Source organism: Podarcis bocagei (assembly GCF_964188305.1).
Source record: "Podarcis bocagei genome assembly, chromosome: 4".
NCBI lineage: Eukaryota > Metazoa > Chordata > Lepidosauria > Squamata > Lacertidae > Podarcis > Podarcis bocagei.
Window position 1 is genome coordinate 89793518 of NC_138128.1, and position 19029 is coordinate 89812546.

Sequence of the window (19029 nt, forward strand, 5' to 3'; positions counted from 1 at the left end):
AAGGGTAACAAATTTCTTGGACCTTCCAGTGGCTTTTGATACCACTAACCACAGTATTATTCTGTGGGTAGGAGCATAGAGATAGGAGATTCATTCATGACATCTTGGCTGTGGCTCCCCACCAGGCTTCCACCTTATCCCCAGTGGTTTCTAACATGCATATGAAGCTGCTGGGGCAGCTCATCCAGAGCTTTAGAGTGAAATGTTACTAATAACGCTGATGACCTCTATTTCTCCTTGTCATGGGAGTCATGTGAGGCACTTAAAGTTCTGAACCAGTTCCTGGAATCAGTAATGAGCTGGATGAGGGCCAATAAACTAAAGCTAAATCCCAACACACTGAGGTTCTGTGAGTGGAAAACTTCTCTGGGTGGCGTTTAACCTGTTTTGAATGGGGTTGCAGGACTCCCACAGAAAGATCATGTTCAGTCTGGGGGTGCTCCCTGGAGGACCACATGTCTTTAGTTGTATAGATTGCTTTAAAGAAGTGCATATATATATATATATATATATATATATATATATATATATAACAACAAACAGGCAGTAACTCACGTTTTTAAAGTTCCAAGTTACGTGCCGCATCTTAAAATCCCCAATGAGCAAAGATTGCAATTGCCATGAGGGTCCTTCGTTTGTTCCTTCTCTCTACCTTGTTTAACATTCTATGGTGCTGGTGTGATGCATACCTATGCTATTACTCATAACCCACATAGCTAAAGGAACACCTACCCCTGTATCAACCTGACCACACATTGGACTCATCTGTTGACTCCTCAGGGTGCCCTCACCCTCAGCTGAGGCAGGTGATGTCTAGGGAGGGGGATATTTTCAGAAGTAGAGCTCCACTGAATTCCAGTTCCTAGGAATCCATTATTGGCACCTGATTTGCTATCCATTCGTTGCCTGGCAAAAACTTCATTCTCATGAGTCTTAGTTGTGGTTGGTAGTTCAACCATTTGAAATATTTTGAGGGCTAACCTGCAGCCCTCTAGGTGTTGTGGGCTACAACTCCCATCTTCCATGACAACTGAATGTGCTGGCTAGAGCTGAGGAGAGTTGGGAGTCCAACAACATAAGTAATCCTTCATAATAGATTCAGGCAGGTAGCCGTGTTGGTCTGACGCAGCTGAAATAAATTAAAAAATAGTCCAGCAGCTTATAGCCAGAACAAGCTTCATAATAGGTTTGATTCACACAGGAACTGCTGCTAGAGATGGTCTCTATATATTTTTGTTGCCTCTCAGTCTTATACGTTGTTCAAATATCATGTTTCATTATATTGTGTTCTCTATTGTATGCCAACCTGCAGTTTGCTGAAGGCCAGTTTAGACATTAAAAATAAATAAATTAGAGGTGAGCTAGGGAAATGCAAGCCTCTTCACCCACCACCCCAAGCGGTGGCGTAATTTGTTGCCTGGCTCTGAACTAGCCATCAAGGAATGTTGAAAGAACACTAATGTCTGCTTTCCTTTAAACTAAATGCAACAATTGTATAACCACACTCTATCCAACTTAAGCTAAGCAGCTGAAGGTTGACCTTTCCCTATGAAAATTACTGGTCAATAGTCCAGAATGGCTAATTGATGTCTCATCAGTGGGAGGCAATTGTTAGGTAGGAGATCAGAGTTCGAAGGAAGATACACCAAGCACTGCTTGACACAGCTGAGAGGAGGTGATAAATATTGGCTGAAAACACTGCAAAATGGAGAGGAAGAGGGTCCGAGACCTCTGCTTGTCTATTATATATTTTGAAAAATGATTTGTCCATCTGGTCTCCAAAGTTTGGAAGTCTGTTGAGATATCACAACCAAACAGCGCAAGAGTTCACAAGCTGGGGGTGGCAGACATTGCTGACTTTTGGACACCATTTTGAATCAAGATGGTGGACTGAAATGTGACTTTGGTGTGATTTTTTAGGCTTAGGTTCTGCCACCTTTCAAGATATCATCACCAAACTTGGGATGAGGGTTCCTGGGGTGGGTGCAGCAGTCTCTGTCAATGTTTGGAGTCTGGGTATCATTTTAAATAAAGATAGCAGACCGAAATGTGACTTTGACATGACATCACCTTCTTTTGGTATGACACACATACTATCCATTTAACTCACAGTATTTTTCAGTTTCTGAAATTTTCTGGGCAGCACCGAGCACTCCCCACTAGTATATTTACAAATAGTGAAAATATTACAAGGACACCCTCTATCTCTAGTGCACTCTCATCCAAAAGGAAACCAAAGCTGCATAGGGCTACCTTGAAACTTTTCACTGCTCATCATCACTAAGATGCCGAAGTGCAAAAGAGCATGCAGGAATAAAAAAAGATGTCTGAAAGCAAAACACACATAGGTGCCACTATAGCTCACAACTCTAATGTGCTACATAAACAGTAATATTGCCAAAACCACAACATAGGTGCATTTTGTGATAAGGAAACGAAGAGGTAACAACCAACCATATGTGAGAAAGGTCCCTTTCTTTCTCTCTCCTTTCCCCTATACCACCTATCAAAACTGGTGGAAATTTATAATCTCCTCCATGTTTTTGTTCAACAATAGGTTTCCATTTGTAACACTGATGAAAGTCGGGAGTAAGCTTGCAGTGTCTTGAGAATATGAAGGGGCTCTGTAGTCTTGCTAACAGGTAGAAGGCAAAAGGCTGCTGATTGAGAAGACAACTGTTAAGGCAAGCTTTTAGTATTAATGAGTCGAGTGGGGCAGGTGATAGGCAGAAACTGCAGTTCTTTCATTCATTAAAGCAGTGTTTCCCAACCGGTGTTCCGCGGCACACTACTGTGCCGTGAGACATCGGCTGGTGTGCCGTGGGAGGGAGGCGGGCGAGTCGGGCGGCGAGAGGCGGCGGCGGCGAGGATCCGCGTCGAGCCGGGGGCGGCTCCGCGGTGGTGGTGCCGAGCGGCGGGGCAGCGCGCGCAAAAGGGAGGAGCGCGAGACAGCGGAGGAGGAGGAGGCCGGCATGTCCGGGCAGCAGCAGCAACAGCAGCAGCAGCAACTCCCGCCGCCGCCCCCTCCTCCGCCCGCTATCGCCGCCACCACCACAACAGCCGCCGCCGCCTCAGCTGCCGCCGTCCCTCAGTCCCTCGCTCTGCTGCCTCCTCCCACCCCGGCAAGGGGGAGGGAAAAAACTTTCACTTTTGTGCGTCCCTCCCGGCGTGACGCTGCGCGCTGACGTCACGGGGCGGGGCTTTAATGGTGGTGTGCCGCGAGATTTTTTTCCGGTAAACAGGTGTGCCGTTGCCCAAAAACGTTTGGGAAACACTGCATTAAAGGACATGCTTGTGAACAACATCAGAAGCGAGATATACCTTTGCCTCCCCCCTTTTGTTTTTTTCTGCCAAGCATACAATATATGCTGATAGGGGACAGACTAGTAACAATGGTGTGTTTTTACAAGCATCACAAAAGAGACCACAGATGCTGCCATCTCAGGTTTCTCAAGGGCCATTGTGCCACTACCATTAGCACAAATCATGGGTTGCCTCCCCACCATTTGACAGTCCAAGTAAAAAATAAATACGGTAAATCCCAGTACAGACAAGGGCAGTAGAACTCCCAGAGATATGTCCAAGTTTAAAGGTCTGCTCAAGCAAAGTGACCACTGGTGGGGCCCCTCTGTCAACAGGTTCTCTCCAACTAACCTGGCTTTGTTGGCAGCACTCAAAGCTGTGTTGGGTATAGCCATCCTTTTAATTTCCCGTAATTCCTTTACATGGCACTAGATCAGGGGCATTGTTGGTACTGTAATTAAAAGGTTGGCTAAATCCAACCAGGTGGCACTTCTTGGAGTATCAGACTGAAAATAGAATTTACAGTGGACCAGGGCAGGAATAGTTAAAGCTGCTGGGATCCTGGCACCTGCCCAAGGAAATCAGGTCCCAACAGTGGCACCGAGACCATCACAGGCAATGGAAAGTGCTATTCACATCCTCAGTTTATAGAGTTTGCTACCCTGACTTAACTTTGCAAACGGAATACACAATTTGGGCAGGCTTGCATGCATTTATTTGTCTGTTTTTCGGGGTTGCAGTTAATAATAAGTGCTACTGTTGAGCGCAAGTCTGCAATGTACATAGTGGCTAACCAAGTCAGGATCTTTGAAAATGCTGTTGCTTCCCTTTTATGTGCATTAAAAGGTTCAAATCCCTCTCTGATGAGTCCTCACAAAGACATCACAGAGGGGATATTTTCCGCAAATGTGGAGATGAAGTGTGGTTGCTCTTGTATTTGGGGTTTAAAATCACAAAGGATATTATTTTTCCACTACATCCTTAGGATAGCAATAGAATCTTGTTGCCCAAAAGGTTCTCAAAATGAAGAACCACTTTCCAATCAATATGTTGGCTATTGCCCATCACAGATTAAGCTAGCAACTGTGTACCGTATTTTTGCGCCCTATAGGACGCACTTTTCCCCCTCCAAAAATGAAGGGGAAATGTGTGTGCGTCCTATGGGGCGAATGCAGGCTTTCGCTGAAGCCTGGAGAGCGAGGGGGGTCGGTGCGCACCGACCCCTCTTGCTCTCCAGGCTTCAGGAAGCTATCCGCTAGCCGTGGGAGACGCAGCTCTCCCATGGCTAGCGGAGAGCTTGCCTGCACCCAGAAGCTTGGGGCGCGCTGAGCTCAGCACGCCCCAAGGTTCGGGTTTCGCGCAGCTCTACGCTAGCCATGGGAGAACTGCGCGACTTCGCGCAGCTCTCCCACGGCTTGCGGATAGCAGCCTGTTCTGGGGGCTGGGGTCGGGGGAAGCTCGGGCTTCCCCCGCCCCAGCCCCGCACCTGGGGGGGGGATATTTTTTTTTTCTTTATTTCCCCCCCAAAAAACTATGTGCGTCCTGTGGGCCGGTGCATCCTAGGGGGCGAAAAATACAGTAAGTGTTTTTAAAGCATAATCTAGGAAGGTCAAATTGATCTAGAAAGCCCTAAATGCTTATGTTCCAACAGATTGTGCCCTTCCGTGATAAATTATCAGTATAGGCATACAGAGAGGCTTTCAGAGGTTGCTTTGTGTAGTCCCAAGGTGAGGAACTCTGGTGCACTCCATATGGGATTCCAACAACTATCAACCCAGCAACCCTGGGAAGAGTGGATGGGAACTGTAGTGCAGCAACATTTGGAGGGCCAAAGGTTGTAATATTATTTTTTCATATTACGTATGAGTAATAGCACAGCTGTAGAGACCTGATGAAAGTGAAGGCTTCAACAAGCTTGGCAACAGTGAGTGTCAGAGAAACAAGAGTTTGGAATGCATTTTAGAGAGATTATAGTTAATCATGAGATACACAACTAAGTATCATATGCCTCTTGGCAGGATAGCTCCCTGTAACAGGAGACACTGTTATGTGTTTAGCCAGAAAACATGCTTAGGAGCCATACCCCCTTGCTGACACATGTGCTTTATATAGAAAAAATGGGACTTTAAACAATGGCTCCTTGCCATGGTTTAGCATCAATTCAACACTGTTCTGAACAAGTCCACTTCCAATAAACTCTTGTTGCCACTTGGCTGGAATCTAATCTGTACTCCTGATACAGGAGTACATTGAATATTGAACTCTTAGAGAGTCTTGGGGCAGAAGCCTCTAGGCCAAGGAAAAGTCAGCCAATATCTCCCGCTCCATTAGATTCTCACAATTCTTCACTATATTTTATGGTTTCTTCCCCCACCCCAAGTACTTTTGAAGATCAAGCAGAGTTTGGGTAGTGCTGAAAGAACTTCGGCCATTTAGAAGAAAGGTTTCAAAGATCAGCAATATTTTATGTAGCTTGTTTTTGAAATGTTTGTGGTATGTATTATTAGGTTGTTCTTCCTCTTCCCTCAGGTGCTGAGGTTAAGAATAGATTTGTCAAAAAATGAATTAAAAAGGATGGGATTTTACTTGGTTGGTTATTAAGATCTAAACATGAATGGGCAAGACTCAGCAGCTTGGGAGTTGCTAGCTTATTTTTAATTATTGTCTTCCTCTTTGTGATCCTGTTTTTTGGGGGGCGCGGTTCTTCAAGGGTTGGAAAGAGGGGCCAGGATAAAGTTGACAGTTTAATTATCAGTCATTTCAAAAGTTATAGTCCAATTATAAGAACTGAATGACAATGTTACAACTCCATAGTTTTCTTCACCTTCTCCTCTAATAAGATGGTTAGGAGTTAGTTACAGGTTTAGGATTTTTTCATTGAGTGCGATCTGTGACTGTGTGAGATTTGCCAAGTAAGTCACCATCAGCAGGTCCTGGAAAGAAGAAAGGAGCATGCATAAGATTAGGCAGAAAACAGTTGTATAAAATAACAATCTGTTAATGTGCAGGAGCGTATTGATACTTGGGTCCACCTAGTTGTGCCAAGAGACTGCAAAGCCTTTTAAGCTCCCAGTTCCAGATTGTTTAATACAGCTTGAAAGCCTTGCCAAACAGTTACATTATCGTGAAGCTTCGTACCAACGGGATTTAGTCCAGTAAGAGAGGTGCTCTACTTATTTTGATCTCATTCTCTGCAGTATGGTACAGGAAGGGAAACCTTATTCCGCCTGAGGGCCACATTCCCTTATAAGCAACCTTCTAGGGGCCACTTGCCAATGGTTGGTGTGGCCAGAAGCAAAAGCGGGCAGAGCAATAAATGAAACTCTTCTCTCTGTATGGTGGACTAATTCCAACCATACAAAAGCCAGAGGTTTTGACATCTCTTCACACACAAGCACCCCCATCCAAACAAGCAAGATGAATTATCGAAGTCTAAGGACACATTCCAACCGGGCAAAAGGACTTGAAGAGAGCATGGAGCAGTGTCAATGTGGTGTGTGGCCTAGGTAGCCAGGCCCCAATGTTCCAGACCCGTTGTCCACAAAGGCTGCACAGTTGTTGTGCCTCCATTTTCCAGACAGGAAACCTGAACCAGAGGTAACCACCACTATCTTGAGTTATGCAGTCTGAACTGCTTGGCCACTGCCAATAATTTTACATGTCCAAGACCGCAGTGTGCAGTTGGGTAAACCAAGGCTCTGGTCAAGACCTAGGCTGTGACTGCAAAACTACACAGGAGCATTCAAGGGAGCTTGTGGTTAGGAGCTTATACATAGAATATACTGACTTGGCTACCATCCTTTTATAAGCAACATGTGTATGCACCCCCCCCCCCAACGCTAACTTTGGAACTGGTCAGAGTCCATATTTTTATCCAAATGGGCACCTTTTCAGGATATGGTCCAATATAACGCAATTTCTTGATTTGCAGGGAAATAAGCCTTCATAAAAGGCAGCCAATTCAAAGTCCCCTCTGGTTGTTCAGGAAGGTTGCTGCACCAGAGCTAAGGCAGCCTTGCAAGTCAGTACACACAGGAGGTGCTACTAAACCAAACAGGAATCACCAGCTTACCCACCTATACATCTATATCTTAGCCAATTGTGGCACATTGCTTGCATGGAGGAAGCTTCCAAGCAAGCGGTGCTTTTACAAGCCAGCCCTATGGACTTACGTTGATATTGCTGTTCAACATTGTCTCAAAGTCCTCTGGCGAAATCTTCGGAACCTGGGTGATGAGGTCCATGAGGAAGCGGCCAACAGTGTTGTCAGCAGTCACCTTACCAGACTAGATATGAAGACAGGCAATGTTAACAAGTCATTCAAAATAAAGGTGCTCACAAACAAGGGTGCATTTATTTCCTGGCCAGACGACAATACTATCCTCACCAGCACATCTTCAGCATACTGCAGCACTGTGCTCAGGGTATCCTGAATCCGAGCAGAAGCGGCTCCCACTTGCTGAAGGTCACTGGATAAACTGATCACTCGATTTGGACTGAAGCAAGTCTTCATGATGAGATCAACTGAGAACACAGGGTGTGGGAATGACTGTTAGAACAGCATTTGTCGTCACTGACAATTCCAGAAATTGAACCTAAAGCAATGTACCATAGCAATAATGATGCTTCACTGCAGCCTTCTGAATTAATTGCCACACCCTTTCTAGTGGGAATTCAACAACTACTATTTGATGCTACTGCCTCATCTCTTCCCCCTGGCCACTGCATGGTTATTTAGCTGAAAGCATTGTTGGCAAAGCCTTTCACTCATTAGAAACTGAAATCCAATTGTTAAAAATCCAGATTGCTGAAGGTTGATATTGCCAAATAGTGTGCATCTTCCAATTTAGAGAAAGCATTTAAAAGCTGAACATGTTTCGATGCAGAACAGTGTCTCTGGGCACACAAGCATGTTGCTACTGTCACTGCTGTTAGTGCTTAATTTCCTTCCTGTCAGCCAAGTTCCCCTGCAAGTCCCTCCTCCCACCTGCTTTCCCTCACAATGTGGCAAACATATTATCTAGGACCTGAGCTGAAGGAAGGGAATTGCAGGGGCAAAAAGCAATCAATTGGAGATTAAGGCCTCTCACTCTACCCACTCAATTCAAGCTATGCACCCACTGCCTTTTTGCAGCTGTTGTCAGCCACCGAAAACCCAGCTGGACCTAAATATTTATAAACACAGTGGTATCTAAGTACTGAGCAGCGGACAGCTATCATTGTGCTCTCACTGCTGCTAGGAAAAGCCAGCACCATCCTACTGCCCAAGAACAGGTTCTCCAACCCCTGGAACAAAGTCATGTGGTGGTGGTAGGCTGTTTTCCCACATGGCCATGGCCGAACTTTGAAAGAGCAGCAACTGGAAAACAATACCTTTCCCACAGCCCTTATTTCTGAAAAAGAATCTTACATTTATTTTAGGTTCATTTTTATTTTTTACTGTGAGCTGCCAGTAGGAGGCCTACTGACAGGCAGAAAGACAGGATATATATGGTTAAAACTTAATTTTTATTATGAGCTAAATAAATGTCAGTTCATTCAAGAAAATGCATTAGTTGATCAGCTGGTTATTATAGCCTTAACTATTACTACTCTACATCATTCAGCTCCAGCCTTACAAAAGAATGTTGGGTAACTGAATCCTCCGTCTTTTGTTCTAAATCACCCACAGCAAACCACCCCCACCCCCACTACATGGAAGTAGAGAGAGCATACACAGAGACAGCAGCCATAATATGCGAAGGCAACACAAAGGAGTGCTATGAATGCTCTAGACTGGAACACACAACTATGGTCAAGTTGGCGGTGGAATAAACAGATATGTGCATTTGATAACTACTCGCCCCAGGCAAACCAGATGGCTGCTGTGGATTAATTAAATAAAATCCCAGTCTTCTAACCTAAGGGTCAGCATCACCCATAGGAATGAGTGGCAACTATTTCACTTATACGGGGAGCAGCAAAGGGGTGATCACACAAGCCCCACTCCTTATCCCTAGGAAAATCAGCATCAGGCATAAGTGGCAGGTTAGGCCACTCTCAACTGCATCCTAGATTACAGCCCTATTACTTTATCCTACAGAACACTGTCAAGCCAACCTCTACTTGTCTCAGCCCCAAATAATGAGAGAAACTAGGGAGGACAGGCACACACTACAGTCATACCTCGGGTTACAGACGCTTCAGGTTGCATTTTTTCAGGTTACGGACCACCGAAACCCGGAAGTACCAGAACAGGTTACTTCCGGGTTTTGGCGGTTGCGCATGCGCAGAAGTGCTAAATCGTGCTTTGCGCATGCGCAGAAGCACAGAATAGCAACCTTCACGTGCGCAGACGCAGGTTGCGAACGCTGCGGGTTCCGAATGTGCATCCCGCAGGGATCACGTTTGCAACCTGAGTGTCCACTGTACTTTAATCACTCAAAGACATTTATAAAGTATCAAAACAGGACAAGAATACTTACCACCTATCCGTTCTGTGTCGTAGTAAGTATATTTCACTGTGAGCGGAGTGAACATTACTCCCATAGTCTTACCAGGGACTCCCATTGCAGTACTAGAGGAAAAATAGATTTTCTTAGCACAACCAAGGGCTCAGAGGAAGCTTTATAGCACCCAAGAAGGTGGTTACACTGGCTTGATTCATATGGCATGGTAGGACAAACTATGGCTTACCGAGATGGTGCCAATGTGTGGGGTTTTGGAGGAGCTCACAACCACTTGGCTCTTCCCAGGTCATTTTTGTTGCCACACTACACCAGACTATGCCTAAGTTTGCCTTAGGGTGTCATCTGAACCCAGGATCATGGTTAAGCTCCCTCTTCACTAACCATCAGCTAACACCAAGAACAAACCTTGGTTAGTACAGCTCACGGTTAGTGAAAGGAGAGTTTAACTATGAATCCTGCTTCGGGCAACACAATAAGCCAAACTTTGGCAAGAACTGCAAATATACAAATAGTACTTCTGAATGTTCCAGTGGACAAATACCTGATTAAAAAGCAAGGAAATTGCAGAATGGTAGGAAACAAAAAAAAAAAAGCACAAGTGAGAACATTAACACCTGTTCTCATCCCATCCCTTCTCCATACATAGTACGTGGAGGACCATCCACACAATTGGGATCCTTAAAAGCAGGATGACAATTTTTTTCCTCTCTCCTTCCTCTGTAATGCCCACTGAAACATTCTCCAAATCCTTTGTTAATTTGAAAATTACAGTCAGGAGCCCTGGAATGTTCTCATAAATTAAATGTCCTTGGGTATATGAGACAGACAGAGCCTTCTCCGTGGTAGCAACTAAATAAGAGACATTCTCCCAAGCAAGTTCCACTGGGCTCAGTCTTTCTGTTTATAGATATGCTTTGAAAACTTTATTTTAAACAGTCATACTTATTTGATGGTCTACTCTATTGCATTTAGATTTTCGTTTTTGATATGTTATTGTCTTACTTGTTTTTGAAAGGCCATTTTTGTGAACACCAGATTTCTAGTTAAAAGGAACAAAGATGGAAGTAGAACAAGTGCAGTACACGAAGGTTGTTTTCTAAATACCTGATATAGGCCTTAATGCTCATGCGCCCGTTTTGTAGACTGGTGTCCACCGTGAGGTGAATTGGATTGTGTGCTTCTCGACTGTAATATTCGTGAATCAAGACAGAGTGTTCTGTGATGTCGTGCCCTGTTGCATACCTTCAAAAACGTAATTAAGACTAATTAATACCTGCACACAATGAAGCCCATTCATTTAACACAGACCTTTTAGACGCAGATGTGATATGCCAGTGAGATATATTAAACAACGCTAATTGAGATGTAGATACATCCATAAATCATTCTTGTGCTGCCCTCTGAATTACATTAAAGATATATATCATAACTTGGTTTGGAGGCAAAAGATTCCTGCATTGCAGGGGGTTGGACTAGATTACCACTGTGATCTCTTCCAACTTTACAATTCTAGGATTTGTTGATAAACTAGTTGCATCACAAAATAAATACAAGGAAAAAAGATAGCAAGAGACTTGCCAGTACCTCTGCGGAGAAAGCATAAGCCCAGTGCAATTAGAAACTGCACTTAGTTAAAATAAACCAGAATCAAATGTTTGTCATTTGTTTAAACTAACTACAGTTAGAACTAGCCACAGTTCTCCGAGTCTGGATAAAACAGAGAACTGTGGTTAATCTAAAAGTGAAAGCAGATAAGCTTATAATATCCTCTTGGTTGTGCGGAGACAAAAAGTAGCAGGTAGGTATATGCTTCAGAGGCTCACAAAACACTTGTTCCTTTAATCACAGCCCACAGTTTGTCATTATGTCTGAACCAGGCCCTTACACAGTGAACATATGTTATAGGTATGGGGAGACTGGCACATCCAATGTTCATAAGTAATGTAGCCGCATGATACTCCAGCCATTTAACCAACTGGTCTATACGGAACAAGATGTTCCTCTCCTCCAACTAAATGGGCAGTCAGTTATTTACTGCAGTCACTGAAGTCTCTTGCTGGGTACAAAAAAAGACTTTTGAAATGTTTTTGTGCGGAGTGTAAGCCATCATGGGGGGGGACTTTGGATTTTGTAAGATGGCATAAAAATATTAACAAATATGTATTTATTTAACGTGTTTATATCCCACCTTTCTCCCAAGTTGGGACTTGGCAGCAGTGCTTTAAAAAAAAATCAGATAAGACACTCTAACATAGAACTAACAGAAGTCAGGAAATTGCTGTAGTTCTGCCATTTTTAGATAAGTCACAATTAATTTTACCTTCTCTGGAATGAGTTATGCAACACAGGAGTAAACACACTTTTGCCCAGCATAACTTGCACTGTACATCAACAATTTTAAAAGCCCATTAATGCTGTTCTGTTTTTGTAACAAGAAGAATAGCAACCCACCATCCCAGAATAATCTCACTGGGAGAAACTTTCTTGTGCAGTTCATACATATTCTTGGCAAATTCCATGTCAACTGCCACCTAGAAGTAAAGAAAGGAAGTTAGAGAATCTGTAGCAGTGAGTCTCATCTATTGCAATGGTAGCAACTCTCCAAGCTCTGAAGCAGTCTTACCTGCCTTGATAACTAAGTTCTTGTGACTGTAGATGCTGGGGATTGAACCTGGAACTCTGCATGCACAAAACCTGCTCTCTGCAAATGGTCTTATAGCTTCCCTGCCTTCATTTCAAACAATCACCAGGTTATCAAATTTCCAAGAAATAATGCTGCACCAGAGTCACAGGGATTTTGAAACCCAGAATTCTCTAATCTAGCTATCAACTATTTCAACACCACACTGGGCTTAGCTCTGAGTGGCCAGTACATGACATAATACAGCATGGGGAGGAAGCAGGTACTCACCTCATCTTCTGACTCATTGTGAGGCACTGAGAAGCAGTTGGTGACTTCTACAGAATGCTTGTCAATGGTGCCTGCAAAATTAAGGACAACATGTTTCTGGAAGAGAAAGCCTTTCTAACAAAGGCCCCAGGATCATGCAAGGATAAATTTTGTAATTAAGGTGTAAGACAAGGATGAGCGATTGTCAGCTGCTGGGCTGGTCTCGGCTCATGAAGCCTTGAAATTCCAGAATGTTTGTCAACTGTGCCTGTGAAATTAATAGAGATGTTTCCATGAGAAAGCATCAGCCAGATCCCTGCCATGGCCCTCTCCACAGTTTTGTTGGGAGCTAGAGGGAGAAGCAAAAGTGCTAGAGGGTAGAGGGAGGAAACCAAGATTAATAGGCAAAATGCCTTCTTTATGCTGGAGAGTGTCTGATGTAATTTGAATTGCAAAGTGTTGTGGGTCTGTGGGGAGAAAGAAACCAAAATTTAGGATGCTGGAGGGAGAAGCAAGGGACTTGTTTTTTTAGGGGTGCTGCTGCTGTAGAGTATCAAAGCATCTGATGTACTCAAAATGCAAAGTGCTTTCCCTTTTATTGCTTCCTCTCGGAGGAAGAAAGGGAAGGAAGGATGAAGTCAACTGAGTCTCCAACATAATGTAACCCCTGACATCTTACAGCTTGTGGATTGCAGCCCTTGACAGAAGGTTTCCCACCCTTGGCACACCTGACCAAAAGAAGATGATGATTCAGGTTTGCTAAGAAAGTATACTGGAATTAGAAACATCACCCAGCTTTCTTCTCCAACTTCAGTTTCTTTCCGTATCTATTGAAGAATGCTTTTTATTGTGGTGTACAACAATGTGGCCATAATTTACACTAGCCCATGGGATCACGTTTCAGTATAAGGCCTGAGTATTTTGACCTGGTGCAAAAAAGAGCTCCCTGTTCCTTCAATAAACTATTTAGAAAAGTACAATAAAACAGATGCACTTTTCCTTGCCTTTTATGACAAGTTATCCTCTTCCAAAATCCCCTCTTCCACGTAAATTCACAGAATTGTAGAGTTGGAAGGGATCCTGGGGATCATCTAGTCCAACCCCCTGCGGTGCAGGAATATGCAGCTGACTTATAAGGGGATCAAACTTGCAACCTTGATGCTATTTAAAGCACATTTAGTTCTCCACTACATTAGGGCATTCTAGGGCTGAGACATGTGACCATGCAAAAGGTACCACAGCCTAGCGGCTTGACCTACAAATCAGTACGTTCCTGGTTTGCCTTGTCTCTTTGCCATAAAGTCATAAATTCAACACCCATCCGCAATATGGGAATAATCATACTCACTTGCCTGACAAACTGGTTGAGATACCATAGTGAGTGAAGTGTTCTGAGAGCCACTACAGTTGACATGAATAGAACAGGGAGATCTGGCTTCCTCACTCAGCCAATTCCTTGCTCAGCCACTGCAGTATACACAGGTGGGCTGCTTTTTAGGCTACTTCACAGGAATGATTCTGCGCACCAGCCAAGCAATGACAGAGGAAGCAGGAACAAAATGCAATCAATAATGCACCATTACAAAACGGGAGCGTCGAAGCAGCAAAGCTGCCATGTGACCTCAGCTACAAGGCATGAAGCCCAGATTCAAATTTCACCTCTGCCTGTCAAATACACTTGGGAAACTTTAAGAGGAGGAATGGGACCCTATGACCCTCCACTTACTGTTAGGCAAGAGATGATGGGAGCTGGAGCCCACCAATGTCTGGAGAGGCCAAAACCTCCCCCATCCCTGTCTTTAAACTGCAATCCATGCAGTTTCATCCCCTGGCCTGTGGGTAACCCTGCAAAGCAGTCTAAACTAAGCACCAAATAAATGCTGCCAAGCAGCTGCTTTTAGCATTTTAGCTTCTTGTACATTTTCAACACATGGTAGCTTTTCACCGGTTTATCTTTTTGTAACATGCTTTGAGGGTTTGGGTTGTTGTTGTTTACAAATGACGTATAAACTTCATGAAATAAAAAAAGCATGAAAATATTAACTAGCATAGCTACATTTTAATTAGTATGTGATGACTAGCTGGTTTTACATCTTATTTTATTCTGTGAGCCGCCCTGAGACCCCTGGATATAGAGCAGTATATAAATTTAATAAATAACAATAATTTTGAGTTTGATTGACGACCAAGCGGTGTATATATTTTATGGGATAAAAACACAGGAAGCATAAAGTTATTACCTGGCAAAGCTACATTTAAATGAGTACACAGATGACTGACTTCCGAGTTTCACGTTTGTGTTTTAACACCCAAGCGGCGTATATACATTTTACGAAGTAACTACGAACTAAAACTATGCCAGTTAATTAATTTATCGCTTCCGCTTCATAAAACCTATACACCAGTCGATTAAAAAACAAAAGCAAGCCAGCGAAACTCCAAGCCGATTATTACCAGCCTAGGAATGAGTACAAGGTAGGTAAAGAAAGGCGGGCTTCTGAGCATGTGCAGAGTTCCGGCCACGAGGAAAAGCGGCGGTTGGGACGGAAGGGTGTCGTTGGCCTTACCGAGCAGCGTCCCGATGACCCGGGCGGCCCCCTCGTTCCGCCGCTCGAAGCTGTCCACGATGGAGGCGAGCACCACCGGGTGGATCCGGACCGCGCGGCCGCCGGGGAAAGGCGCCGCCAGAGCCGGCGGTGGGGCAGGAGCCGGAGTCGGGGCCGGCGCCGGGGCGGCCTGAAGGGGAACCGGAGCGGGGGCCGCGGGAGACGCCGACGAAACGGCGGCGGCGGCGGTGGAGGCAGCTGCGGGCGGGGAAGCAGCCGCGGGAGCAGGAGGCGGCGGCGGCGAGGGCGTCGCGGCGCTCTGAGGGGAACTGGATGCTACGGCCGCCATCTTGTCGGCGAAAGGGACCCGTGGAAGCGGCTCCTCGGCGCTGATAGGCTGAGCCGAGGCCACTGGAGAGTCACGTGCTTCGCCCTCTTCCCGAGGAGGCGCGTCGCGCCTCCCATCCCCCGCGACGCTTTGGTTGCCGTCACCATAGACGTATAAAGAAGCAGAGTGACGCGTTCAACACGAGTGCTGTGGAGCTTCCTAGCTCCCTTTTCACTTTCTCCTTCCTTCTCAAGGCGCCCATAGAGGAGCAATGGAGAAACTCAGGGTTTTCAGCTTGCTTGTTATTGCATAAGAATTGTAGAGTTGGAAGGGGCTAATCCAACCCTCCCCCTGTAATTCTGGAAGCCTTTGACCAATGTGGGGCTCGAACCTATTATCCTGAGATTTAAAATCTCATGCTCTAGCGATTGAGCTACCCCATGTTAAATAGGTACTGGTTCTTCCCTGCCAAATTGGACTTGTTGTAGATATTTGATTTCTTGCAGGATGGGGTAAAGGTAAAGGGACCCCTGACCATTAGCTCCAGTTGTGACCGACTCTGAGGTTGCAGCGCTCATCTCGCTTTATTGGCCAAGGGAGCCGGCGTACAGCTTCCGGGTCATGTGGCCAGCATGACTAAGCTGCTTCTGGCGAACCAGAGCAGCGCACGGAAACGCTGTTTACCTTCCCGCCGGAGTGGTACCTATTTATCTACTTGCACTTTGACGTGCTTTCAAACTGATAGGTTGGCAGGAGCAGGGACCAAGCAACGGAAGCTCACTCTGTCGCGGGGATTCGAACCGCCGACCTTCTGATCCGCAAGTCCTAGGCTCTGTGGTTTAACCCACAGCGCCACCCGCATCCCTTCTGGGATGGGGAGAGAGCTTTAAAAGGTTGTGTTGTGTTGTTTTGTTTGGAATACCAATACAGTCCAGTTACAGTGCTGGTGGGTGGACTGCACTTCAAGCAGTTTACAACAATCTGTAACATGGACTTATTGATATTGCAGGTATAAGTGGCACTGAAGGCATATAGATTCTTACATCAGTGCCCTACAACTTATTATACCCATCACACATGGGCATGATGACAATTATGTTGATGCATGACAACCCTGCAGTGTAGTCCAATATTATCTGGTCATCTACTACAGGGTATTTTTACGGAAACTCTCTTGGGGCAGAAAGGAGGATACGTTTTCCTTACGCTGGGAAAATATACAAGCCTGTTTTGGTTCTAAAGGATTTTCCAGGTGATGCCTCACATTTTCTGAGTGTTGCTGCTAGAAAAGCCTTGGTATCTTGGATGGTAGTCTTATAATTTGTGTATCATTTTTCTGTTTTAAGGAGGGTGTGTGTGTGTTGTTTTTTTCGTTACTTTCAATATGTCCATATACAACAGCAAGTATTTTTTAATCAGAAACACAGAATTGTAGAGTTGGAAGGGATCCCAAGGGTCATCTAATCTAACCTCCTGCAATGCTGGAATCTCAACGAAAGCATCCCTAACGGATGGCTATCCAATCTCTGTTTTACAACCTCCAAGGAAGGAGAGTCCACCTCCATCTGAGGGAGTCTGTTCCACTGTCAAAGAGGTCTTATCGTCTTATCCTCCTGAAAAGTTCTTCCTGATGTTTAGTCGGAATCTCCTTCCTTGTAACTTGAAGCCATTGGGTTCAGGTCCTAACCTCTGGAGTAGGAGAAAACAAGCTTGCTCCATCCTCCATCTCACCCAACTGCATAATTACATTCATAGGTAACATATGCTGAAAATGGGTTGCACCCTTATTGGAACAGAAATGAGAAAGACCTTGAGGAACACACGGACATCTAAATCAGAAAATCAAAGTCTTTTCTGCAGGAGGATCTCTTAGTATTCTGTAGGTACTGCTCTTCCACACAATCATGTGAAGACAGCAACAGAATCAGACCTTTAGCTCTACTATAGACATGATGAATGTCTGCTCAGTTGAGTCCTGAGGCTAGGCAATCACACTGTTGCAGGCCACCCCAATCTCTGCCGAGCCGTGTGAGATTCCAGGGGTCTTGAAACTTAACCAGGGTTTGTGTTGCCTTTGGAAAAATCAGGCACAGTGGAGACTGTAGTGTCTTTAAGATATACGATTTTATTTACACATATATATGCCGGAGTCTACAGTGGAGATTGTTCAAAGCAGTGGTTCCCAAATAGCTAATTACAGAGGACCCCTTATTTTTCAAAAGTCAAGTCATGGACCACTGACTTTTGAAAATTTTGATAACTCTATGGTAGTTACCTCTGCAAAGCAATTTTTTGAACAAAATGTGGGGTAGTCTCTAATAAGAAAAAGACTTTAGGTATACAGTGGTACCTCTGGTTACGAACTTAATTCGTTCTGGAGGTCCGTTCTTAACCTAAGGTACCACATTAGCTAATGGGGCCTCCTGCTGCCGCCGTGCCGCCAATGTGCGACTTTTGTTCTCATCCTGAGGTAAAGTTCTTAACCCGAGGTACTACTTCTGGGTTAGTGGAGTTTGTAACCCGAAGTGTTTGTAACCCGATGTGTTTATAACCTGAGGTAAAACTGTACTAAAAAACAGACTAGGGCTGAGCGATATCTGGTTTTGAACATTGTGATGTATCAGCAGCTAAACATCACAATATTCCAATTTATCATGTCTGAAATTGGAGACTGGGTGTGGGGATGAGGGAAGGAGCAACTTTGGCGATCGGATGGGTGGGGGGAAGCAGTAGAAGTGAAGTCATCTCCACCGCATGGTTTTAGTGGGAGGGGATGGGGGATGCATCAAGGCACTGTCAGTGGGGCAGCCAGCCGTGGCAGCCAGTGAAGATGCACGTCCACTGTGGCTTCTGCTGCTTTCCTGCTGAGAAAAGCTGCTCCCCCCCCCCCCAGTGCCAGGGGAAGGTAGTGCCACGGTGCCTTGAAGTGAGGGCGATCAGTTGCCCTGTTTTCCCTCAGCACGAGGGAAGGCAGCTCAGATCAGCAGCATTATTGGCCGAGATCTTCATGTGATATAAACGGTGCCTTGAAATCGGCTGCCCTGCTCTCCCTTGCACAAGGAGCAATATATTGCTGTGTATTGCTGGCTCAAAATCATCATTGTGGTGTAATTTCAAAGCCAATTTTGGCCAATAAACTGAAAAACTGCACAGCCCTAAAACAGACATAAAATTTGAGATATTGTCATGCAAGAATGACAACAATTCAGTTGGGAGGGAAGCAAGAGATAGGTGCATTTCCCAGACCCCTAATTGGGAACCACTGGTTCAGAGCATTCACATCTCAAATGGGGCTTGCTTCCTGCAGGAGCACAGCCCTAGATTCCAGGGCAGGGGAAATAATTTTCTTGTTCCTTTAACAGCTGTTTGGCAGTCAGAAATCCAAAAGGCTTACCTTTCTTCTTATGGAAATACAATTATAGGAAAAGCGTCATCCTGACTACTCTGATTTTGTGATGTCTCAAGCCCCCTCTTCTGGGTGGCAGTCTTTTGTGTTAGTCACACCATGGCTGC

At 44.9% G+C, this 19029-nt stretch overlaps 1 protein-coding gene and 1 long non-coding RNA gene across 2 annotated transcripts; one reads left to right on the plus strand and one right to left on the minus strand.

The window, feature by feature from the left end:
- The first annotated feature begins 3283 nt into the window (after positions 1 to 3283).
- On the plus strand, positions 3284 to 6142 carry LOC308585941. The gene is made up of 2 exons (XR_014007687.1): positions 3284 to 4390; positions 4883 to 6142. It is a non-coding gene; the product is annotated as an uncharacterized lncRNA (long non-coding RNA).
- EIF3F (eukaryotic translation initiation factor 3 subunit F) lies at positions 5937 to 15793 on the minus strand. The gene is given in 9 exon segments (XM_081192057.1): positions 5937 to 6236; positions 7476 to 7589; positions 7691 to 7827; positions 9768 to 9859; positions 10857 to 10994; positions 12204 to 12283; positions 12664 to 12734; positions 15210 to 15699; positions 15701 to 15793. Coding segments are annotated over 9 exon segments (1278 nt in total). The 5' UTR covers positions 15779 to 15793; the 3' UTR covers positions 5937 to 6158.
- Positions 15794 to 19029: the final 3236 nt, after the last annotated feature.